A 27,409-nucleotide genomic window follows, 5' to 3' on the forward strand; every position below is an offset into this window, starting at 1 on the left:
GGCTGATACAAGGCATAAAGTTTACACGTTACAGTTATCTTCATCAATGTACTGTACCCAATTTACTGTAGCCAACCATCCACTGCTGTAAACTAATGCATTACAGGGAAGTGTACTTTTTATCACACTAAGAGATACATACAGTATATAATCATGATCACAAATATCAACAATGACTCCAAATAGTCATAGTCATATTTCTAAAACCTTATTTTTAACATATATCCAAAGTGTTCCTATGAGCAACTCCCTATTGTCAACCATATCCCTCTGACTTTTTTTCTGACAACGAAGGTCCTGTTCTTTATATAAATGTGTTACAGAACTCATAACAATAAAATGTGAAGTGTGCATATCACAGAGTTACAAATCCCCCAAAACTTGCCGAAATTTGTGGTATGCATGTGTGTACCACAGAGCACTTCAGTTAAAACAAAAGCAACATAAAGCTTTATAATATGCAATACTTATATACTGTTTTTAACATGGTTATACCCTCATTAATATGTGGTGTTTAATAAACCAATGTGTGGTGTACAAAAATGTGGCCAGGAGCCCACAAATATAATACACATTTTCAAATGTAAATATACAAGATGGAAGAATAATTCTTTTGAAATCACAACATTTAAAATTGGAATTCACCTTTAAAAAGTCTCCAGGTTGTAAATCAAACGTTCTGGCTCTAAGCTGGACACCTTTCCCTGGCTGGCTTTGGATGGAGTATATGCATTCATGGTGGTTGCTGTAGTTGGCTGGGTAATTAGGAGACAACAGGACACCTTGAGTCCCAGTGACAGATGCCCCACATTCAGCTGCAAAGTAGAAGAGACACAAGTTATGATCTTCATGTAGAGCCACCTAATAAACAGAAGGGGGAGGGAACACCATAGCTACCACTAACATAATATCCTGTTCAATATTTGTGAAAAAGAGACAATGTTATTTAGGATGCTATGACACATGGCGAGTAACGTGCCCAACTTTGATGACATTTTGGTATTGTAGTCATGGCACATGACTAATATGACCCACTCAAACTTGCCTTCACTGTTAATTCCAAAATTGTATAGTCTATATATTTACTAATAACCCACAACTAATGCATCGAAAACCACCTGATTCTGTAGTACTGTCTTTCTTTAAACTCAAGGTCCTTAGGACCTCTTTTTTCCAGTCTTGAAGCCCATGGAACAGCGCAGTCAGGGGAGTGGGCCTTGACAGAGCCAGGAGTAGGCAGGGGAGTAACCAGTTAAAGGGGCGTGGTTATTTGTAAATGGGGGTTGGATAATAGGAGTATATTAAGCAGCCATTTTATGAGTAAGGGACATTTTAACTAAACTGACACTTACCTGGTATTTGTCCCTCCCACCCTCCCTGTTGTTTTGGAGTTCCCGTTTGGTCACAGCGGCGGGATAGGGCTTGGGTAATTGGAAGGTAGGAGGAGTATAAATTGGTTAGGCTGGATTAGACTGGAGTGTGAAATGGTTTGTGGGTTCGAGCTCATCGGTGGCTCCGAACCAGGTGGTGTAGGGGGGTCTCGGTACACCCCTACAGTTAAAAAAGTTATGGATATGGGGCCTCTTTGGTAGGCCATGTGTTATGTGTTATTTATAATGTTATTTATTGTTATTGGGCGGGGTCATTGCCGGGGGTAATTTATGTACGGTGGGGGGTGGGGGTAAATTTACATTATGTGGCAATGACCCCAATTTGTTACCTTGTTTATAATAATAAATAAAGCTGTGGACTTTTATATTCCAACAGAAATACGGTGTCTGTAAGTTATTGGGGGTTGGGGTAAACAGCGCACCTGCCGAATAATCGACTGTGCGCATGTCATGTGTCGTGCATCCCTTAACTGTACTAAACTGAACCTTATTACTCCCCACAACAGCATTTTTTCTACCTATATTATTCAGTCTTTTCTATGGTTCTGTTAATAGAATAAATTGTTACATGAAAGTTGTTCTATGTTGCCAATGTCACAGATAAATACTGTGCTTCTCCAGACCATACAAATGTTCTTTTTACATATTTTACACTTTTTAATACTGCCGGGGGTTAGGAAAAGACCTGTCTGCCCTACTTAGAAATTCCTTACGCATTTCCCCAGCTTCATGGAATTAATGTCTGCCTGGTGGTGTAAAAATCGGTGACACGTTGTATTGTCAACTTGCTGCAATCTCACACCTTTCTTTTTCCTGTCACAGCAGATTGACTTGTGTCTCCTTGCATGAACTGTGGCTGTTAGCCGTGCTGTGAGAAGCTTTGCACATTTTACTGAGTGTGAACTTCCTATTATCCTCTTCGGAACATTGAACTCTTACGTAAACCAAGCTTTGGCATACATAGTAACCCTTTCAAGCACTGGCATTAATATCAACCCTTGTGATAACACTAAAACTGTGTTAAAGCAGCATAAATATGTTTTCCTCAAAATCAAGTATGTGTTGCAAATATTATAAATTATACTTATATGGCCAGAAAGAACAGTGTGGGGGAGGGAGAAGGACATTTTTATATACAAATGTTATAAAAGGATGAAATGGAAATATTTTTTTCCGGGCTGATGGTAGAAGAAACTTTGAAAATGGGAGCTAGCTCACACTAGTCAAGTGAAGTAGCATTTTAGAAAGGATTCCAATGCTGGTTATCAGAGATAGCTGCCTTAGGGGAACATATTAAGTGGACTAAACAATGCCTGAGAAAGACATTGAACAAAGCAGAGCATAAAATGACCTCCTTGTTACACAATTAAAACTTGGTCAGTCTAATGAGCATTAGTAGGAAAAGTATTGTGGTAATACATAATGCTTTATGAACAATCGGCTTTCCTGATGCTTGAACAAAGTGCTCGTAAACTTCATTAATTAAGGGATACGATCTGGAATTTAAACTGACAGGGATACAAGTAAATTATTTGATATAGTTTCAAATACAAAAACTAAGATTGTTCAGCTGGGGAACTGTGGTCCAAATTTGATCTTCAAGGGTTTAATATGGAGAGCTAAGCATCTGGGTGAAAATAATCCTCCATCCCTAGTAAAACACAATTAGTAATTTTAAAAAAATGCTGAAACCACTAAAAAATCTAACACACAAAGAAAAGCTAACTAAACTAACATATTGGTAATCCTAATAAACAACATGAGTCTTTCTCGCAATCCCAGCATTAACAACATTACTATTAATGGGACCATTGTCCCATTTCATCTCATATTCATTTCTTTATTCCTAAACTTTGTTTAACTATTGTACCACCTCACACCCTTATCCCATCCTTTCCCATGCCTAATTCTAAAATTCCTCATGTAACATATACATATCCCTCTATTCTGTAAAGTAACTACTGTTTGTGCCCATCCTCACAACCTCAATTTGTAAAGGGACTAAGCAAAATTAAAGCACAGGACCACCTACCAACACACCTTGGGAGAGGCGAACTCCACACACGCCGTCTACCTCCCAGGCAGGTGATACGGGAAGCTCCTTCCAGGCGGTACCCAGGAAAGCAGGAGAAGGTCAAGGAATCACCCACACCAAACTGGAGACCTTTACGAATGCTGTAGGCTGGTACTTCTGGCTCATCACAGGGCTCCAGGTCATACTCTATGGTATGTATTAGGAGGGGAACAAGAGAATATATGATGGAATTGCCTTCTAACAGAATATAGGGGACTATCAATGATAAACATTCTGAAACTAGCTATTTTGTCTTAGCGTTTGCCACAGTTTACCTTTTAGCATGTCAACACCCTATACACTGAAGCCTCACTCACCCTCGTGTATACTGTAGTCATGATTATCAGCCTGTAGAGGAACAAAGTTCTCTGCCAGAAGCCAATGGTCACAGACATGATAACTCTAAACTTCCTTAAGTGTCTGCTCATCTCCTGCTTTCAAACAGCCCCAAAAAATGTTAATTGGTGATATAATTTCTATAATAATGATAGTGCCTTATAGGATTATAATAATAATATATAATTAAGAGGTACAACATCATACTTATCTCCCCTCATGCAATTTATCCTTTTGCATTAATTATGGCATAGCTCTATCTATTTTCCATGATCTTTAGTTTTATAAGCTGTTAGATTCCCTATGTGATAGGTGATCTCACTTTATAACCCCATTCCGCATCCCAGTGGCAAAACATAACTTTCCAATATGTATACACCTTTAAATCAGAGAATACAGATTCGTAATTGTATCTAGTAAAATATTTCTCTTTCTCATATTAGCATTTTTATGATTATTATTTTATTGTTGAGCATTTTTTGTATTCTGTGGAACTATATTGTTGTGAATTAATATTAGCAATTGGAAGAGAGTTATACCTACTTGTATAGTATTCACTGCAAAACATCGGATTGTGAATACCATTTTCAATACATTTATTTTTAAATACATTTACTTTTATACATTTAATTTTTAGTGCACTGGCATTACTCCCTTGGTTAGAAAGCACTAACAATAAAAAGTGTACCGATACATGACTGTATATTGTAGAAATGCCCTGTGAATTATGTCTATATATTGAAAGTTGAAAGAAAGACAGTTACGTTTGAATTTGTATCCAGCGGGAGTAACCATGGCGACACATAGTAACAAAAATGTAACATTGTGAGCACGATCGCAAATAAGAATTTGAAAATATGTGTTAGACTATTCACATTGTATTATTAATGACTGTTATGGAATTCCAGAAGTTTTAAACACCGTTTTTGATTAAGTGTTAAATGAAAATCAGAGTCCGCTATAAAAGCGGCAATTACCTGAAAAGTCCGCATCCATTGATAAAGCCGTTGGAACGGAGAAACGCGTTTGGAGGGACACAACTCACATCACAGAAAGCCAGCGCCTGGGGAGCATTCACCTTCACTGTTACCAGCAAACCAACATCTGAACTGCTGATCTCGGGACGCCGAGAACAGCATAAGGTCTGCACCCAGCACTTTCTGTACTAACTAGTAGGCATACCGTAACGAAGCCTTACTATTATTCATTTAAGATATCTGGAGTTTGTTTTAATTCCAATTTTAATTTATGTGAAGTTTTTTTACATTGATACTTAGCTTCTAGCTAAGATTCAAATAAAGTCAATTTATTAATATCTTTATTTGTACAAAGGATTCCCTTTTTGTAGTGAAATAGTGTATCACTAATTTACCCCTTTTTTTCTCTGCATTTTCATATTTATTTGATCATGGAGTAACACCAGAAAACATCGGGAACAAAGGGACCTGCACAGACTATTATTGGACTTTATTATGTAGTCTGTTGCATTTATTACATGAGTAATTTTATTGACGTTTTATTTGTGTATGTTTCTAGAGGCAAAGGGTATACTTTTCACTTATTTTACATATCATTTACTCAATAGGTTGTCAGGTTTCCTATTATATATACCCTCCTCCTTAGAAATTAAGTAGCGCTCCACTTTTTGCACATTATTTGATATAATTTCTATAGTTAGAGCGGGGAAAGAGTGAATAGACTCTACCATTTCACTGTTAGCATTGCATTAGCAATCCAGAGATTGCCAATTTTGCTATAACATTTTTAAATACCTTTATTTTACAAATACACAATTTAACTGTATTTTTTAAATTCTGTTGCAATATTTGGCAAGCTGTACTAAAGGGTCTTTACTAATACCTATAAGCTAGATATCCGACAGGGCATTTTTATTTATCTATTTTTGTCACATCTACTGTATGCGAGAGAAAAACAAGTTTGCTTTTTATCTAAACATTGCAGACCTTGTGTGCACTATTGCAAGATAAATCCTAAATATGTTTTTATAAAGGATGAGTGTATGAGTAAAAAAAAAACATGTACATCATTTTAATTTTTAAGTTTGTCTGCAAAGCAATCTATTCAAAAAAATGCTGTGTTATAATATGTTTACAGGGTTTATAATTTAAGCCCATATGCCACAAGCCAGTCCTTCGAAGTTACTCGCCACTGAAAACTATAGCATACTCACTAGGGGGGGGGGGGGATTTTTACTCGCCAGGGCTATATTTTCACTCGCCAATGGCTAGTGGCGAGTGAAAAGTTTGAGCCCTGCTTTTTTACTAGTTACGCTAATATTTTTTAAATCAAAAAGAGTCTGGTAGTGAAGGGATTACTTTGCAAACCTCACAAACTTTCTTTAATATGTACAATATGTGCAAATGTATTTTTATGTTGTTCCTTATTTCACTCATTCAAAGTGGAAATGAAATGGCATGGGTTATCTAATGAGATTTATCTCACACATGTTGATTCCTCTGACTTTATTCTTTACTATTTGATATTTTCAACTACAGCCAGATAACACTAATAATTGCTCTTCCTTTCTCTTGTATTCACTTCCTCTTGATGGAGGAATGGCCGTAAGAACAAGCTAGACTGTAAGCTCTTTTGCTGACACAGGAATAAACGTGCTCTGACGTACCGAACTGCATAAGCTGATGGATCTGTGCAATAAATTATACGCTGTAAGTGGCAGGAATGTATGATTAGAGAAATGGAAGCTTTGTATACAGAGCAGCAGTGTTACACATACAGCCCCTGGCAGAACATTTGTATCCGTCACAAGGAAATTAAGTATGAACATCAAGACAGGATGAGACAGGGAAGAGTATATAAGAGTTGAACGCAAAAGGAATGAAATCAGGATAGCATGCACATTGTCCGATACCCTATCAGATACAGCAAAGACAATACATTGTTTACGTTGATCCCTAGCATCTTTTGTTTAACATTAAAGAAGGCTTAGATCACAACAATAGGTAAAATAATTTGCGTAAAACAATAATTAATATATTTCTTTATTTTTTAATTTCACAGATTTCCATTAGTATCTCCTAATGTTATGTATCAACAAAATAACATATATACAACTGTGATAAACATGACAAATGCATCGAGTAGTGAAGTGTCCATTCTAGTTTTTCTAGAGTTAGCACGTATGACTGGCAATAGTGACGCCAATATCACTTTCTCTAGAGTCAGACTTACGCTTTCTGTATAGTTGCGCATACACTTTATGTGAGACCCTCAGGGGCCAATTTCACAACATGACAACATTGTTAGCACTTTTTATTGGTGACTTAGGTTTCATTTTCACTTCCTTTGACAAAGTAGCCCTTAGGCTACAGAATATGTATGTCATTTTTTTTTTTCATTTTTAAAGCAGTTTACTGCACAAAATTATATATATATATATATATATATATATATATATATATATATATATATATATATATTTGTAGTTGGGGCAATCTGGCCGTAATAAAAAAAGGTAACATAACATATTAAACTAATAAACATATACAAATGGACACCGGTCGGTTGTGGTGTGCCGGAACCGACAAAGCAGTAGGCCTGTAATAAAAGTGGGCCCACCTTAGAGGGTTATATGATTAGAGGGAGTGGTGGGAGGGGTGACTCGCCAGACAATCCACGATAAGTTGGGAGTGGATTGTCAGCCCTTTTAAGGGGAAATCAAGCCCCTCCCACAACTACAGGCCAAGGCCTTAAATTTGTAGTCGGGGCAATCTGGCCGTAATGAAAAAAGGTAACATAACATATTAAACTAATAAACATATACAAATGGACACCAGTCAGTTGTGGTGTGCCAGAACCGACAAAGCAGTAGGCCTGTAATAAAAGTGGGCAAAAAGAAAAGTACCATACAATATTTATTCACATAACAAAACATTGTTTATTTTCGACGAGTCATGAAAAGCTTGTCTTAACTCATAACCCCTTAAGGACTGGACTTTTTTTGCGATGTTGTACATTTGCGACCAGGCATCTTTTTACACTTTTGTGGTGTTTGTGTTTAGCTGTAATTTTCCGCTCTCTCATTTACTGTTCATATACAAATTATATATTGTTTTTTTCAGGACAAAAGGGGCTTTCTTTACATACCATTATTTATATAATCTCATGTAATTTAATTTTTAAAAAATGAAAAAATATGATGAAAAATTGAAAAAAATACATGTTTTTTGACTTTTATGTGAAAAATCTTTTATTCATCTACAAAAGCGAATGAAAAAAACTGCTAAATAGATTCAAAATTTTGTCCTGAGTTTAAAAATACCCAGTGTTTACATGCTTTTTGCTATTTTTTTGCATGTTATAGGGCTATAAGTACAAGTAGGATATTGCGGTTTCAAAACATATATTTTTAAAATTTATCAATAGTGACATTGTAACACTATTATCTGTCATAAATCGCTGAATAACACCCCACATGTACATATTTTTTTTAAAGTAGACAACCCAGGGTATTCAATATGGGGTATGTCCAGACTTTTTTAGTAGCCACTTAGTCGCAAACACTGGCCAAAGTTAGCGTTCATATTTGTTTGTGTGTGAAAAAAGTAAAAAACTAAATTGAACGCTAATTTTGGCCAGTGTTTGTGACCAAGTGGTTACTAAAAAAGACTGGTCATACCCCATTTGCAATACCTTGGGTTGTCTTCTTTCGCAAATGGTATGCCATCATGGGGGTAATTCTCATTCCTGGGCTACCATACGCTCTCAAAGGCAACGTAACCAACCTGGTCATTTTCAATGTAAAAATATTTGACCCATATATTTGACCCTGTAACTTTCAAAAACGCTATCAAACCTGTACATGGGGGGTACTGTTATACTCAGGAGACTTTGCTGAACACAAATATTAGTGTTTCAAAACTGGAAAATGTATCACAACAATTATATCATCAGTAAACGTGCTGTTTATGTGTGAAAAATGCAAAAAAAGTCACTTTCACTGACAATATCATCGCTGTGATATGTTTTACTGTTTTGAATCACTAATATTTGTGTTCAGCAAAGTCTCCCGAGTAAAACAGTACCCCCCATGTACAGGTTTTAGGGTGTCGTAGAACGTTACAGGGTAAAATACAGTGCTAGCAAATTAAATTCTCTAGACTTTTGGCCTGGGTTGGCAGGCAGGTCCCTTAAATTGCAATCAATAAAATAACTTAATTATGTAAAAATATTACATAAATACGCACGTAGAATTTAAATATATATATGCATATTTATATATTTGAAGTCTACGTGTATATTTATATAATTATTTATGTCATTTTGTATATGGACATATGAATAGTTCGTATTCTTTTTATTTATTTATATATACATAGATATATATATACAATTTCATTCTAAGTGTATTTTGATATAAATATATATATATTAATATCAAAATACAGTTAGAATAACATTTCGTATAGATATATATATTTTTTTTAATTTTTATTATTATTTTTAATTTTTTTAATTTAATTTAAATTATTTATTATTCGTATTTTATAATAATATATATATACAATATATATATAGTTATTATATATATTATATATATACGTGTGTAAATTAATTATAAGTGTATTTTTATATTAATATATGTACATATTAATATAAAAATACACTTAGCATGACATTATATATATGATATATAGACATATATTATATAGGTATAATATATGTCTATATATCATATATATATACACATATATAATAATATTTTTTTTTATTACCTTTCACTTTAATTTTTTTTATGATTTTACAGTTGCAGGGAGACTGCCTGTCAGCACAGACAGTCCCCCTGCAGGCAGAGACTAGGACACCTATTGTGACCATGTGGTCGCCCTGTTGGGCGATCACATGGCCCCAGGGGTCCTAATCCGCCATGGGGAGACTGTCTGGGCTGCAGGCAGTCTCCCCACAACGGGAGCAACGCCGATCGCCGCCGGGGGAACGACGGCGATCGGGTAAGTACATTTTAAATTTAGGACGGTTCAGGACCGTCGTCGGTCGGCAACGCAAAAATGCCGATGACGGTCCTGAACCGTCTTGCGTCCTTAAGGGGTTAAACTGGGTTTGGAATTTAAAGAGTATAGGAGGAGGGTTTCCAGCGTCCCATAGCCTTGATGATATGAGCTAGAATGTAGTTGGAGGAAGCTGCAGATGCTGCACCTATACGGAAGGAGTGGCCTGAAAAAAGGTTTGCATTTAGGCCGAGCCTAGTTAATAGTAAGCGAACTTAAAGCACGAAATATAGATGTCGTACGGATGGAGCCGTGAAGTTCTAATAATTGTTGGTTTGGTTGTTACGGGATAGTGACGAAATATTATCCAGGACACGATAGTTTTGAGTAATTTTAGGTTAAGGTGGCAAAAAGAAGTGTACCCCAAAATAGATTCCACAGCAAACATTACTATTCTGAGACAAAAGTGGCCGGGTACTGGTAGGCTAGCTAGATACCAAGCGGCGAAGAATTATGCTATTGAGAACGTGACAGAGGAGTCCCTACTAATTGCCAAGCGGCATGAGAGGCGCTACCTATACGTTGGCCTGAGGGGAAATATGAGACCACTGAAACGTTGTGGCGGGGTGTCTGCCTCTCGGTGATAACTAAAGCATAAGATAGAATGGGAGTGACATGGGAGGCCCTCTCTATGCGACCATGCGAGGCGGCTAACTTTGATTTGGACGGAGGGACGTTTACCTCCGAGTATGAGGATGGGTGTCGGCCTCGCGGGACCACTACCTCATGGATTAAGACCAGAAACAGAAACCTAGTTGGACAACCTAAATCTCAGAAAGCCAGTACCACACTAAAAATAGAAAATGTACAGGGTTATGACATCGTACCTGATAAAGTGTGAGTCAAGCTGATGCTAAGCGGAAAAATATGAACAAGAGGGTGGCAATAGATGACATGCTGCGACCCATGGATAGGACTTGCATGAGTATTTTTGCGTATGGGTACATTGTAGTGGGCCAGATCGTGGGCCCGAATTAAAACAAGGAACCTACCATATACTATTGGCGAGCAGTGAGAATATGACAGAGGCAGATGACGGGTTTTTGTGCTTGTAAAGCAACCGTCAGTATGACCAGGGCACCCAAGTAAAATGAAATGTTAATGTATACGAAATACTAAGTTATAGTAGTAAAACCTAAAATAACCTAATAAGGCAAATATTCTGACAAAGTTATCACAAATCAAGTTATTTGAAGATCATAAGCTTAATTCCCGTAATGAACCTGTGGAAACAACATCACGACAACAGTCAGTTATATCAAGATATATCAACCAGTCTAAAGAAGAATAGAATAATAGAATAATAGTTTAACCTAATCGTTCGTATGTATTGCAAAATTTGAAACAAATTTGTATGACATGACTTGATGAAACATACGAACGTACAGAGTAGAGAAACAAAACGAATGACTGCATTTGTGCGTTTAAAGCACGAAACTAACACGTATGGCAAACTGTGTATAAATTTTTAACGAATTCGCCTGCAAATAGACGAACGGCTATGTAAGTTAACGAACAGAGACTTTAACCAAACGGCCAAAGTAAATGAAAACCTTACTGTGAAAGCGTGTCACTTTGAGACCGTTGCTTTACGGTAAGTATGTGACTTACGGTTCTGGAATCACTAGCCGTGCCGAGACCGGTTTGCGAGGACGCCGGAAGGGGCCGTGGGATAATGAACGGTTTGGAAAGCGGTCAGGTAAGCGTAGAACCGGAGCCAGGACCACGAGGGACAATCAGGTAAGAAACAAGATGGCAGACTGAAACCGGAAGTAGTCCTCAGACTCGCCAGACATTCCACGATAAGTTGGGAGTGGATTGTCAGCCCTTTTAAGGGGAAATCAAGCCCCTCCCACAACTACAGGCCAAGGCCTTAAATATATATATATATATATATATATATATATATATATATATATATATAAACTTTGCTACCCATTTCATACATATCCCCCTACTATTCATTCTTCCAAGATATATTATATATAATTTGCTGTAAACCTTTTATGAGAGTCTGTAAAAGATAAATCATCCTTTATAACAAGTATTTTGGAGTTCTTTCTTAATATATATTTTAATGCAGAGCTGTGGAAATATGGGGTTAGTGATGTTTCAGGCACACAAGGGATTCCAGTGACCCCCAGCCTGCATATCAATGCAACACACTTTAATGTCCTAGCCCTGGTCAATTTTCCTTCTACCATATCCCATTGTAATGTGCTCCATTTTATATCCTACATATATATGTAACCAAAATTCTGCTATGAACCTGTTAAATCATAAATATGTATCCGTATTTCATATTTTGATATTTTGGGGAACATTTATAAGTATCCAAAACTAAAATTTGAGGCAATGCTTACTGGGAAACCACTGGGGTGTTTCTGTTGATTTTTAGAACATTAGAAAGGTTGTTTCCTCTGCCTGATGCTGTGAATAATGCTTAGCTAACACTGATCCACCTTGTTTAATCTTGATCATTGCTAATTGTGTTTCAATCAGTTTGGCCCATTGAACTTTTAGTATTTTTTTTTATTGTTTTCTGTCTTTTTTTTATTGTACTTTAAAGTATTTTTCCTTTTTTATTAGCAGATGATTTAGAGGCAATAATGGCATTGATTCCTCTGTCGTAATAACTGTGATTTTTGAGGATTTCACTCACCAGAGAATGTAACATTAAACCCCTCATAAGACATGGAGAAGTCTGAGATAAACCGGAGTTGGGCAGTGAAGTTTCCATACAGCCCGGCACTGATGGGAGCAGGCAAGCGGGACCCAGTGAGTCGTTTCAGAGGCTGGCTAAAGCTGCCATTTTCTGTAATCAGCAGGAAGTCATGGCCACTCTCCAGGTGGAATGTATGGAAAGTGAAGAATACACCTGCAGAATAAGGGAATTTATAGCTAACACCAAACTAATGTAAAAAGTGGCAATAATGCTGAATTTAAGAAGGATCACACGTAAATAGTTAAAATATGTGAATGTTATTAAACTGCCTTTTTTTTTGGCTTGGCCAAGGAATCAGCATTCTAAAGCCAACAGGTGGCTTCCATTAGTTTATTCTCATTTATGCATGTTAACTGGTCACTGAACACAAACTGAACCCTATCAGCTTTCTGAATAGCTACAAACACAGTGCATCCAATCACAACACTCATTTACTTATAAATGCATCAATAAGTATCCTATTATTTTTCCTGTGGCTCTCATGCCAGGCTTTCTGAAAAATACAGAGCTTATGGCATTAGTAAAGCGCAGACAATTCTCATGCATATGTGATCTTCATAATAAGCTATCGAAAAACATTTTAATGAGTCGACTTTATTCGCTCATTGGACCAAATTATTTTAGTGACTGTGGCATGTCCATCCACGTGGAACTGTTATTTTTAGGCTCATACTGACAACTGCCTAACATAAGAACACAGTATTATACATATTATAATCTACGCTGGACACATACATATTGCCACTTTAATCTTTCTTTTTAGTGTAGAATTTTAAAGAAGGAGCTCTTACCTTTTCCATGTGAGGTCTCTATGACCCACGTGCAGTTGAGGTTGTTTGGATAGAAATCTGGAAACCCTGGTGATAGGATTGTACCGCTGGAACCCTGAATATATCCCCCGCAGAGTGCTGAAAGGTATGGTCAGAAAGCATCATTATATGACGAGGTGTAAGAAATGTCAATGATTTATACTGCACAGCCGTGATACTGTGATACCACTGTGCAGTTTTCTGGCTGAGATTCTCATATAAACAGGCACTTGTAAATGTTTGAGATTATACTTTACAGTTTAACCCTTCTGCCTAATAAACCTATGTGTTTTCCATATAGGTTAAGGTAGGGATCTCCACTTGTATGTAAGACATCCAAGTCTTCACACATTGACATGTATGTCCTTGTGAACTAGAGTGTCCCTCCTAAAGGAGTGATCAACTATAGTAGAACCTATGGTATTATGGGAAAGCTATGGGCCTATTAAAAAAATCTTTAGCAATAATATCAGTTTGGCTGCATGATCCAGATTCCATACCACTACCCAATCTTTATTCAATTGGAGTCATTACATTGTGTTTTTAACTAGTGCATTATCTCATATTTTATGACCATTGCTTTGTTGGTGTTATTTATTTTTATAACATTTCAATAGACTTTAAATGGTAATTTAATTCACTTTCACTTATAATTGGATAAATGAACAATGATATCGACAAATAATAAACAATAGCAGATGAGTATTCACCTTTCTCACAAGTTAAATGTAAAGCTTAAACAGAATTTGTGTGATAAGTGACATTGATTCTTTCCAATATCAAAGGCAAACAACCTTTTTTTTTCTTCTTGTTTTATACTATTTAGCCCTCTGCTCTCTGACACATGCATTCTTCTCCCACACAAGGCAGTATATTTCATATAAAGTATTTAGTGGCATAATAAAGAATGAACTGATCATTGCTCATGATGATGAGGCCTTCCTCAGGTTACATACATTTGTATCTACGGGCATCTCTTTCTTGGTGGTCTAGTGGTTGGGGAAACATATTTTATAATAATACTAAATAATGTAGCGTGCTTGAACTGGAATAATACTGGTAGAAATGCTGGAATAAATAACAGCAACAAATATAGTGCAGACTATTTAAATAAAAACATAGAGTATGATGGGAGATCTGGGAGAGAACGCACATGTAACAGAGCCCTATCACCCCTGGCTCTGGGTTTGTAATGCTCCACTTGAGAGGGAAACTTCCCACAATAGGATATCAGGATCAGGATAGATGTCCCCAATCAGTATATAGCACCAGATGAATGAATTGGTTCTATGTGGATAAGAAAGATAGAGAGTCAGGGTCCCCTAATGTAATTATAAAAATGGTTAAAAACTCTTACTTTGGAATCGGTAGGTATACCAGCAAACAACCCACAAACAAGCATGTTCACAAAGAATAAAAATGCCACTGTGTAACAATAACGTCTGGGTTTTATCGATCCCTGTTCACGTGGTGCTCTAGGATCTACCTCTCTAGTGACGTCCTGCGTGACGGATTTCGTCTGTCTTCCTGGGCTTCTTCCGGTTGTTTTTTATTCAGATAGTCTGCACTATATTTGTTGATGTTATTTATTTCAGAATTTCTACCCGTTTTATTCCAGTTCAAGCGCGCTACATTGTTTTATTCACTGTATGTCCCTTTTGTGTCGCTCTGGGGTAGTGCAGCTCAACTGTGTGCTATTACACTATCTATATAGCGCTTTCACATTGTTTGGGTTTCTGAAACAAATGTTATGCTTGCATTTTCTCCGTCATTGCCATCTTGTGGAATGCTGTGTGCAGGTGCCATCACACCCTGGTACAATCTACCTCAAAGGACAACAAGTGTAGATTTTGGCTCCCTGATATCCTACTATATTTGACTGATAGAATCTGGTAATAAACAGAAGCGCCATTTACTCAGAAAATAAGTGTTTGTACTTTCAACCCTTACCACCACTGTCCATGTTCTCAAGCCTTGAAAAAGCTTTGCCGAGCCACAAAGTTGCAATGGTGATAAGGAATAAAAGTATATATTAAAATTGGAATAAAAGCATATATTAAAATTCTAAATGCTTGGTACCACTGTATATTATTATCTGTGATGGAGGTGTACTGTGGCATCAGGTTACAGCTAAGGAGGTCTATGATGTTAATTTTAAACACATAAATTCAATTTTTTAACTAGTGTCACCCCTTCATAATTGGTCTAACACTTTACGTACTATCTCTTGCTCTTCCGCTCATCATGTACTTATAAACCAATATTTCCTACACTAACTTACTTTGCTTGACTTATTTTCTCTATAGATAATATTCAGCAAGACAATACTGCTTCTTCAATTCTTAGTTATTGTATCCAAAATGTTCTGTAATCTTTGTCCACACACTCTCTCTTTTAGTCTTTCATTACCTATGTATTTTTTTTATTATTGATAAACCAAGCTGAAATATTACACATTTATAACTAAATATCGCATTAGCAAGGTCCAAGCAATGCACAGACATAGTTATTTAATCTCACAATATGCTACCCCATTCAGATTTTCTTTGATATGATCACTCTCTGGTCTGTAGATATGACACTGATAGGTTGAAGGAATTTACCGTCATTGTACCAGAAAATGTTTTTACAACGGTATTCATTAAAGTGAGAATTCAAAGTGAATTTAAAGAGAATTTCAAATGTCAGGTCAAAATAGCTGTGGAAAAAATTATCTAAACCTTGTTCAGCTACTCTAGCCTTAAATTTAAAATTCCCTTTAAATTCTCACTTTAGTAAATAACATTGTTCCATGAGTTTACTTAAGGAAGGGCTGAGAAAAGGCTGAAATGGCACATTCTAACGACGTCTGCCTGTCACAACCTTAAAAAGATAGAATTTTATTTTAAAAAAATGCATAAAGACTATTGAAATTTCATTACAATTCCAAATTCAAATGAAATTAGAAGATATCCATGAGACAAACTATGGACTACTTTGTCTCATGTAAATGCCATTTTTTGGCAAACTGTGGCAAGGGATAGAACTTCTAACTACTTCTGTCACCACTTCCTGCCCATTATTCCTCATCAGCCATTACTCACGCTTCATGCGTGCCCAAAAGGTAGATCCCCAGATGTTGTAGACCTACAACTCCCATGATGTTTAGAATGACAAAGCATCATGGAAGCTCTAGTTCTCAAGCATCTGGGGATCTACATTTTGGGCACCCCTGGCGTACTTGATTCCCTTGGCATCTCAATGTGCTTGCAAAAGGACATGATGCAAGGCAGATCTTTTAAATGGTGTATTCACTAATGTACAATTTGTATCCAAATGGCTAAACTGGGGGGAAAATAGCCAAGTTGTGATCAGATCAGCTATTTTGTTTTCCAATTTGGATTTAATTTGCAAAAAAATGTGCATCTACGTTTCCATCTCTCCTTTTAACACAGTGGGTGGATTTACATTTGCAACTATTTGGAAAACAGATTTCTTGACATTTTGTACCACGTAAAGTAAAACTTTTTTAGTGCATCAAATATTACTGGACTTCTTTTAGGTAACAAAAGATGTATGCGCACACTATTTCTGTAGTGTACAAAATAAGGGTTTAGATTTAGAAGCTATCAAATATTGTCTGTCTTAATGCTAAGAAAACCCAGTTTTCTTGAAAAACTCAATGATTTATCTCATTGAGTTGTTCCTTTGTCAAAATGATTAATGGCTTTGTAGGTCTTATTAATTACCTTAAAGGTGACAACACATCTACCAGATCCATTTTCCAACTATGCCATGCCATTTTCTCTATAGAGTGGTAGGGCCACTGCTGTATCATCGGGGACTATTGATCTGGACTGGAGCAGACTAGTAAATTACACACTTTACACATAAAGGAGCGATAATGTTTAAAATGTTATCCCTAGGATTAGCAGAGGAAATCGTGATTTGTTTCATTGCACAGAGATTTAGAACAGAAAAAACACGATCCCTGAAATTATTATGGTTTACTGATCCAGAAATGTTTCCATCTAAGTTAAAAGTGCAAGGTATATACTTACGTCCAAGGTCTATGACTTAAAGAGATCTTTAAAAAAAATCCTATTTACTTAAATCCTATATTAATTACAAATACCACTTTTTAGTGTACCTCAATATTTGCCAGAGTAACTTTGTTTTATACATATCAATACACTAATTTATATCTATGGTGATGACGTATTTTGAAATCAAATGTTTTTATAGAACTGGAACAATATTTTGATACCCCACAGTGCTTTTCTCCTCTCCTTTCACACTCGTATAATGTTCCAGTCTGCCTGAGGTCCATGTTTGACTATTCCAGCTTTAACACACTATCATTATACAATGGGGACTCAAGAACCCAAAATTTGTACATTTGAACCCAAAAAATGTACAGCAATCGCTACGAAAATAAAATACAGTTAAAAACAAACAAACATACAGCATAGCATACTTTGGTCTTTTTAGATGTATTTGAGCCTGAGATGTAAATATGTCTCTCTATTCTACAAAATATACATTAAATGCACACTTAAGTATGTACTTTACAGTATACATTTATTTTACCATATAAAATTAAGTAATAAGGAAACATTTTTCAATTAATGGAAATTTTCTATTTGAGTTTTTGGCATATCAACTGGTAAACCAAAAAATGTAAGATGTCTCATGACAAATATATCATTTACGAAAACATTATCTTTCGTACACCAACCAGCAAAATTGATGGATGCATGCAATGCACACTTAGTCCTATCAATGAGAAACATGGCACCTCACATATCTAATCCCCGACTTCAATGTCTGTTCAATTTCTCAAACAAGGTATAGGGAATTATTGCCGTTTAGCATGCACGCCTGTATCCTATTTGCCATACAAAAGCCAGATACATTTTCTGCAGGATACTATGAAAAATGTTGCAATAGGATAATACTAAGTTTGTATCAACAGTACATGTACGTACGTTATATATGCATGTTAATTAAAGAAAAAGGAGAGAGAAATAAAAATGAATCACTGTGCTATGTTACCTTCGCAGCTTGGCAGTGCTCGACTCCACTGGAAGTTCGGTTCACACTCAAGAGCCTGCTCATCACTCAAGGTGTAACCAGAGTCACAGCTGAATGTCACAAGAGCCCCCACATAGAAGTCATTGCCATGCCTCTGGCCATTTACAGGTATCCCGGGATCCAAGCAGTGATCAGACTGCAACTTAACAGCTGCAAAACAGTTTTATTTATAACAGTGTTAACTATAATAATCAACAGTAATGTTCATGTTGGAGCAGTCTCAAACAAATAAACACGTGATGATCCTATGATCGGATTGTAAATAGCGTCTCCTCTTCTTATTTCACAGCACTGTAAATTTGTTGGTTCTTAATAAAACCAAAAATACATAAAAGTGCTCAAATGTGATTGTAGCTAGTAAAAAACGAATTGAGACTATTTCTTCCAGAAGGTAAAACCTATGATACATAAGCACTGAGCTTTACTAGGATATATTTAACAATTTGAGAATATCACAGATAGGGTAAACTTCCCTTTAACACAAGTTAACCATACATTTAAACTATTAATAAAGACAGAGTATACAACATTAAATCTCTTGTACAGTACATTAAGACATTGCCATGGCAACCAGGGCCATTGCTTTCAATCCAAACGTAATACATTATGCAAATCTTCTCACATATTGCTATGGCATCACAAGCAACAGCTTCATTTACTAGACTGGGATAGAAAGAGCAGAGGGAGACATACTGGGTAAAGTGAGGATATGGTTAGACAGTATATGAGACTACAAATGGAAGCTGGGGGGCTAAAAATGGTGCGAGGAAAAAAAACTTTAATGGTTAAGTTGTTTGAATTTGATGGTCAAGTCAAGCACGTTGATTAGGTTGAGTGAAGACCCACTAATTGGGCTTGTTATATAAAGAATAGCACCTGAATATGATATAGTTATACATCACAAACTTGCAGGGATTAAATGAGGTTTTGTAGCTATATACAGACCTGTTTTTGCAAATTCATTGTGGGAATCTGTATTCCAAAACATTACAGCATATTTCATAAAAAATATCTCTTGGTAAGGTATTTGCTATGTTTCAGCTTGCACAATTACAACTGATATACAGGTGATACTCGAAAAATTAGAATATCGTGCAAAAGTTCATTTATTTCAGTGATGCAACGTAAAAGGGGAAACTAATATATGAGATAGACGCATTACATGCAAAGCAAGATGGTTCAAGCCGTGATTTGTCATAACTGCGAGGATTATGGCTTACAGCTCATGAAAACCCCAAATCCACAATCTCAGTAAATTAGAATATTGCATGCAATCAATAAAACAAGGAGAGCACATAGAACAATATCGGACATCTGAAAAGTATAAGCATGCATATGTACTCAGTACTTGGTTTGGGCCCCTTTTGCATCAATTACTGCCTCAATGCGGCGTGGCATGGAAGCTTTCAGCCTGTGGCACTGCTGAGGTGTTATGGAAGACCAGGATGCTTCAATAGCGGCTTTTAGTTCTTCTGCATTGTTCGGTCTCATGTCTCTTATCTATCTTTCTCGTGGTAATGCCCCATAGATTCTCTATGGGGCTCAGGTCAGGCAAGTTTGCTGGCCAATCAAGCACAGTAATCCCACGGTCATTGAACCAAGCTTTGGTGCTTTTGGCAGTGTGGGCAGGTGTTAAGTCCTGCTGGAAAATGAAGTCAGCATCCCCATAAAGCTCGTCTGCGGAAGGAAGCATGAAGTGCTCCAAAATCTCCTCGTAGATGGCTGCGTTGACCCTGGACTTAATTAAGCACAGTGGACCAACACCAGCAGATGACATGGCTCCTCAAATCAACACAGAATGTGGAAACTTCATACTGGACTTCAAGCATCTTGCAGTGTGTGCCTCTCCCTTCTTCGTCCAGACTCTTGGTCCTTGGTTTCCAAATGAGATGCAAAAGAGGACTTTGGACCACTGAGCAACAGACCAGGTCTGTTTTTCTTTAGCTCAGGTAAGACGCTTCTGACGTTGTTTGTAGTTCAGGAGCGGCTTGACAAGAGGAATACAACATCTGAAGCCCATGTCCAGGATCTGTGTGTGGTGGCTCTTGATGCACTGACTCCAGCCTCAGTCCACTCCTTGCGAAAGTCCCCAACACTTTTGAATGGCCTTTTCCTGACAATCCTCTCCAGGCTGCGGTCATCCCTGCTGCTTGTGCACCTTTTTCTTCCACACTTTTCCCTTCCACATAATTTTCTATTAATGTGCTTTGATACAGCCCTTTGGGAACATCCAACTTCCTTCGCAATTACCTTTTGAGGCTTTCCATCCTTATGGAGGGTGTCAGTGATGGTTTTCTGCACAACTGTCAGGTCAGCAGTCTTCCCCATGATTGCAATTCCTACTGAACCAGACTGACAGACCATTTAAAGGCTCAGAAACCCTTTGCAGGTGTTATGTCTTACTTAGCTGATTAGAGTGGGACACTGTGAGCCTAGAATATTGCACCTTTTCACAATATTCTAATTTACTGAGTTTGTGGATTTGGGGTTTTCATAAGCTGTAAGCCATAATTATCGCACTTATGACAAATCACGGCTTGAACTATCTTGCTTTGCATGTAATGCGTCTATCTCATATATTAGTTTCCCCTTTCACGTTGCATTTCTGAAATAAATGAACTTTTGCATGATATTCACATTTTTCGAGTATCACCTGTATAGTTACATTGTTACACAGTAATATGGGTTGAGACAAAGACTCTAGTTTAGTCCATCGAGTTCACATTTGCTGTTAATGCAAAATAAGGGAAAAAAAAACAATATGAAGCGATGTATGTGCTTCCGTGTTATTATTCTGAACTTGTCTAAATAATAGGAAGGTTACATATTATTTTATGTAATATTTCATACTACATACTTTCTACAACTGATGCGTAAACCAGTTCCATGTATTATGAAACAATAGTTTAATAGTTCTATAAAATTATGATTCACGTAATTTTTTTTATCTTTATCAGCAGTATAAATTAGTACACATCTCTAATAAACCAGATATATCAGATCAAAGGGATTTTCTGTGTTTACAATGTAGTGCTAGTGTCTACCTCCTCAGAGACAATTTTAGTCCTAATTCTAAAAGTAGTGTTGCTCTGTAAGGGATCACAGCCTGGTTAACTCATTTGCTATGAGCAAGCTGATATAAAAAAAGGATTTCTATATTATTGTGAGCAAAATTTCCTGTTTCTCTGTACAATAAAAAGGGGATTTAGTATAATCTGGCAGGGGATTCTTCCTTTCAAAGAGTCTGTGCAGCTTCTCTGTGTATATTGCAGTGGGACCTTATGGTAAATCGGTATGGGACCCTATCTTTCATCAGACATAGAGTAATGTGAAGGATATGTTACCCCACAAAATAAATAAAGAGGTTGCTTTATTGCTGTACTGAGAAAATGATTAGCAAAAAATACTTCAACAGTCTCAACAGGAATGTTAGTAAATAACATATATCACCGCTCTCCTAAAGGCATCTACTGAATTAAACAGTATGGATGACAACACACATATATATTGTATGTACAGCTGATAGGCTGCATAGGACAGAAACAACACAGGATGCATCGCTGACAATGACAAATATAGATGGAAAGATGAAGATATAAAGAATAAGCAAACGGAGTGACACATCAAGGACATAATAAACTGCAGCTATTTAAATTAATGCACAGGTTTTTCTTTTTCTTATTACTATTCGCATGATCTTGCTCTGTGCAAAAGGAATTACATATGAAACCTTAAGAGGGATGTAGGGGAATATAACTGGTATGGACTGGCTGACAATGACATTGGTTAAAATAAAGCTGACTTTGCGCACTATGCAAATGCTCCTGCTGCTTCAGTCTCTCGAATACTGTGGCATGTTCCCTTGCTTCTACACTCCCCTACACCTTTATTCTTTCCCAGACTGCTTCTGAGTGCTAGGATGGAAAGGAGAGGAGTGGACAAGTGAGTGCTAGGGGACAATCCCCAGAAAGCATAGAGCGAGCGCATTATTAGACAAATTTGCACCAAGATCATGTACTGTCTGCATAGTACACCTTTAGTTGGCCAGCCTGCATGACATGCAGGGCCGGTGCAAGGATGTTTGCCGCCCTAGGCAAACAAAAATTTGCCGCCCTCCCATATGCTCTGCCCACCATGTCACATCACAATACCCCGCCCATATGCTCTGCCATATGAGTCAACGCCAGTGCTGCACACAGTGTCTTTTCTCTGAAAAGGCAGTGTGTTTACATTAAAAAAGCCTGCAGGGACAGGCTATTGACACCACAACCACTACATTAAGCTGCAGTGGTTCTGGTGACTATAGTGTCCCTTTAATGTGAGGTAAATTAGAGATTAGTGCCACTAATAATATATTGGATTGGATACTTACCACCAGATAATGACAAGAAGATGATGATGGGCTCAGGCTGCTGTCTGGCTCCACTGGTCTGGTGTAGAAGAGGCTCTCTGGAGACTGTTTGTAACGGTGCTCACAAAAATCAATGAACAGGAAGCAGCTTCAGTTTTTGGGGCCCCTTACACAAATCACAGTCTGGGTCCCCAGGGCCTGACCACCCATAAGCCTTATGCCTGCAAGGCCCACCCATGAGGGAGTGGAGTGTATGTGTGTAGGGGATGTATTATGTGTTATTGGGGAGGATGTAATGTGTGTGTGTTCTTATGGAATTTAGTGTATAGGGATACCAGTTTGTATAAGGGATATAGTGTGTGTGTGTGTGTGTGTGTAAGGGATGCATTGTGTGAATCTGTGTTTGTATGTGTAAAGGATGCAAGGTGTGTTTCTGTGTATGTAATGTGTGTTTATATGTAATGGGTGCATTGCGTGTGTGTAAGAAATGCATTAAGAGAAGCAGTGTGTGTGTGTGTGTGTGTGTGTGTGTAAGGGCTGCATTGTGTGTGTGTTTGTGTGGTATGCATTGTGTGTGGGTAAGGGATGCATTGCGTGTTTATGTGTGTGTAAGGGAAGCATGGTGTGTTTTTTGTGGGAGTGTAGGATGCATTGTATGTTTTGGTGTGTCTGTATGTGAGTAGGGATGCATTGTAAGTTTCTGTGCATGTGTGTGTAGGCATGCATTGTGCGTGTTTGTAGTGTGAAATATAGGGTTTGTGAGAATAGGGGCTGAGAGGGGAACAGCTCTTCTATTTTTATTATATTTATTTTGTTAATATATTTTTTTTGTATATTCTTTCTTTAAGTTTTGTGTCTTAAACCCCCCTTTAGGGTTTCGCTTAGAAGACCCTTGTGTGTCTCTTAAATCCCCCCCCTCCCTTTCTATGTCTTCTACATCCTCCAGTTTACTTTTATGGATATGTGCACAGTAGTTATTCAGTACAATCACCTTTACCAGAGTAATTGATAGTAGGAGGATATAGGAAGACACAAAGGGGCTTAGGAGATAAGGAACCCAGCATGTTGAAGGAAGATGGGTAAGAGAAAGACACACACAGCGGTGGATAGGGGTGAGAGCAGCACGACTGAGAGTGAGCGAAACAGGAGTGTCAGGGTTAAAGAATGGTGTTGAGCCTTGGGTGCAGGTCACGTGGTTTTGGAATCTAGCAATACCCTCAATTAAATGTTCCAATCGGTGCGGCTGTGAAATTATGCAGTTTCATAATACTGTCTTTATGACATACCATTCACTTCCACTCTATTATGAATCTAGACAGTACCTTACAGAAGAAAAAAACAATAACTATTTGCAGCTGTCCAGGTGCTCAGCATGTTATATTCTGCTAATAAGAAATATGGCCCATTATCCTTTAAAAACATAAAATGTAATGTTTACAAGTCAATGAGAGCTGTGGAACAAATTAGTCAGTATGCTACATCCATCACTGTGTGCTTACAAGGAGAACAGAGATGCTCATGCAGAGCAAGGCAGAGAAGGATTCTGGGAAATTGTCTCTTGGCAGTTCTCATTCAAAGCAAGCAGAAAAAAAGAATCCAAATTAAGAAGGAATAAAAGCGGCTTTCTTATTCAATAATGCTGTTCAGAAGTCATTACTCCAGTTGTTATGGTAAAGAAAAATCAATAAAGATGATCAGACTGCAGCGTGTGGAACAGCTTCTAATAGATTTAAGTTCTCCAAACACTTTGCAGCAGCACAGCTAGAACAATTATGCCAATTTCTCTATATATGAGGGGTGCCCTTCCTGCCTGCTGAACATTCAACTACACAAATGAACAATTCCTAGAGGGTCTGCCTCCACGTTCAGTCGCCGCAATGGGTAGGGTTAATTAGTTTTAATCAAATACACACACTGAATATTTTATATTTAAAGCAAAACAGCAAGCCATATTTCAGTTGAATTGCCAGTGAGTATACAATTTGTTTATTTAATACTGTGTAAAAACGGACACACTTTGAACGGCTGAAGTGCAACAAAAATACAGGTCTCTTACTTTCATAGCGGATTTGGAAACCGACATCTGAGTGGCTCTTGTCAGTGGTGAACAGTAGGTAAAGAAAGTTGCTGGTGCTAATCAGGAATTGGGGAACTTGGGTCCCATCGTACACACCAATCAGCGGAGAGGAATAGGATCTCCCATCTCGTACTTCTAGAGTGTCATAGTTCACCTCAGTTTTGAACCTAGAGGGGCACAATATCATGCATAATAATTCAATTTAAGCATATGTGATCCGATAAGATTTTATAAAATATCTGAAAATACATTTATCATCCATCCATCTATTATCCAACCACAATCCCGTATTTAGTGCATAAACAAAGCAACATCTGTGTTTAATGTTTATTTTAATTATTTTTACATATTTTTTTAAAGACTGAAACAACAGTATATAATTAAGAGGTTTAGATAAAATACAGAAAATCTAATTATGAACCAAGGAAGCTCCACTCCCATAAACGCAACTAAATGGAACCCCACCAGATAGCCCCTCATTAATTGCAAAAAGGGCCACATGTCTTCAGGCAATACTTTGACAAGTGTTTTGAGAAAGTTAAAATGAAGAGAACCATGTATCATAAAACTGTTTTTAGCCTAGAAAATATGCTATTATCATGCAGTGCTCTAAAATGTCTTGTTGATCTATAAATAATAAAAAAAAAAAGGTCAACATATTCTGCACTGCAATATTGTGTTCCTTTATCATTGCAATATTGTGTTCCTTTATCATTGCAATATTGTGTTCCTTTATCAAGTCTTAAGTATCAAGGCTGTATTTCATTCTGGAACTGGTTTTCTGTTAAACATCTTATGTTTATTGCAGACTATTTTGAACTGCCTTATGGCAAGGTATTCTCTGCAATTCCTGGTGGAAAGGTTATCGCTCCAGTCTCCAAAACCTTGTACTCTTTCTAATGTCAAAAATGGTACAGTCCAAAGCTCCCTTGGGTGAGTCCCAACTTGTCACAACTAGTAATGTGGTCCAGCACGCAGAACTTATGTAAACATATACATAAGTAAGAAAAGGAAAATAATAGGATAGAGCGTAAACCGGACCTTAGAATGGCCGGACTAATACGCTAGAGACAGAGAATGGTCAAAGGGAAAGCCGAGGTCAAGGAAGCCAGAAAATACTCAATACCGATAAAACAAGCCAAGTCAGGGAAACCAGAGATCAGAATAACCAGGGAAACGCCAAGGATCAGGATACCAGGAAATCAGAAACACAGAAACAGCACTCTCAGGAAACCAGGAAACTGAAACCACGACATGGCAAAGTAATGGGGAAAGCTAGGGGTTTAAATACCCCTCTCTAGGCTATGATTGGTCAGAGGGCGACCTCTGACCCCAAAACGTGCGTGTGCGTTGACGTCGTGACGTCACGCACACGTTGGTATAATTCTCGGGGGCGGGGCTAGCAATAGACGCGACCACGCGGTCGGCGCCATCTTGGATCTGGGCGCGATGCCCGGAAGAACTACGTGCGCGGTTCCCGGCTCGCCGACGAGCAGGTAAGCTCGTGTAGTCGGAGCGGTCGTGCCGGTCGGGCACGACCGTGAGGCTCGGCGGGCTGGTGACCGCAACAGTACCCCCCACTCGAAGACCGCGCACCGGGCGGGAAGGACCCGGCTTAAGAGGAAAGCGGTTGTGAAATGACCGGATAAGACGGGGCGCATGGACCCGGTCAGCAGGAACCCAACAACGTTCCTCGGGACCATAACCCTTCCAGTCAACGAGATAGGACAAGACACCTCTGGATAATTTGGAGTCCATGATAGAATGGACTTCGTATTCTTCTTGATCACCCACTACCAAGGGCGGAGGAGGAGTGGATACCCTGGTGTAGCGATTGCAAGTAAGGGGCTTGAGCAGAGACACATGGAAAGTATTCGCTATTCTCATATGAGCCGGTAGTGCCAAGGAATAGGTCACTGGATTAATACGTTGGGTAACTCGAAAGGGACCAATGTACCGAGGGGCAAATTTCATGGATGGGACCTTAAGCTTGATATGTCTTGTGGAGAGCCACACCCTGTCACCTGGAAGATAGACAGGATTAGCGCCCCGTTTCTTGTCAGCTTGGACCTTTGCTCGGAATGAGGCTTTTTGCAGAGCTGAATGGACGGAATCCCAGGTATCATGAATCGATTCTAAACGGGTGTTCAAAGCGGGGATATCTGTGTCTGAGAATGCAGAAGGTAAAACAGTGGGGTGATAACCCTGATTAACAAAGAATGGACTGTGATTAGAAGATTCATGAGTGGCATTGTTTCTGGCGAACTCAGCCATGGGTAAGAGCTCATACCAGTTAGATTGATTGGCATTTATAAAGCAACGTAAATAAGCTTCTAAAGACTGATTCGCCCTCTCTGCTGCTCCATTTGTTTGAGGGTGATATGCTGACGAAAAGGAGAGTTCGACGCCCAATTGTTTGCAAAAGGAACGCCAAAACCTAGAAACAAACTGGGTACCTCTGTCAGATACTATGTTTTTGGGTACACCGTGCAACCGAAAGATCTCTCTCAAGAATATTTGAACTAGATC

At 37.9% G+C, this 27,409-nt stretch overlaps 1 protein-coding gene across 1 annotated transcript in view; it reads right to left on the reverse strand.

The window, feature by feature from the left end:
* The window catches only part of CSMD2 (CUB and Sushi multiple domains 2), a 916,375-nt gene that overhangs the window by 165,582 nt on the left and 723,384 nt on the right, over positions 1–27,409 (reverse strand). The window contains exons 17-22 of the mRNA XM_063456412.1: positions 24,860–25,047; positions 18,414–18,602; positions 13,362–13,478; positions 12,508–12,723; positions 3,424–3,612; positions 646–815 (exon numbers count right to left, since the gene is read on the reverse strand). Coding sequence (XP_063312482.1) covers positions 646–815; positions 3,424–3,612; positions 12,508–12,723; positions 13,362–13,478; positions 18,414–18,602; positions 24,860–25,047 — 1,069 coding nt within the window. The remainder of the gene's footprint in view (positions 1–645; positions 816–3,423; positions 3,613–12,507; positions 12,724–13,361; positions 13,479–18,413; positions 18,603–24,859; positions 25,048–27,409) is intronic.

This window comes from Pelobates fuscus, chromosome 1 (assembly GCF_036172605.1).
Source record: "Pelobates fuscus isolate aPelFus1 chromosome 1, aPelFus1.pri, whole genome shotgun sequence".
NCBI lineage: Eukaryota > Metazoa > Chordata > Amphibia > Anura > Pelobatidae > Pelobates > Pelobates fuscus.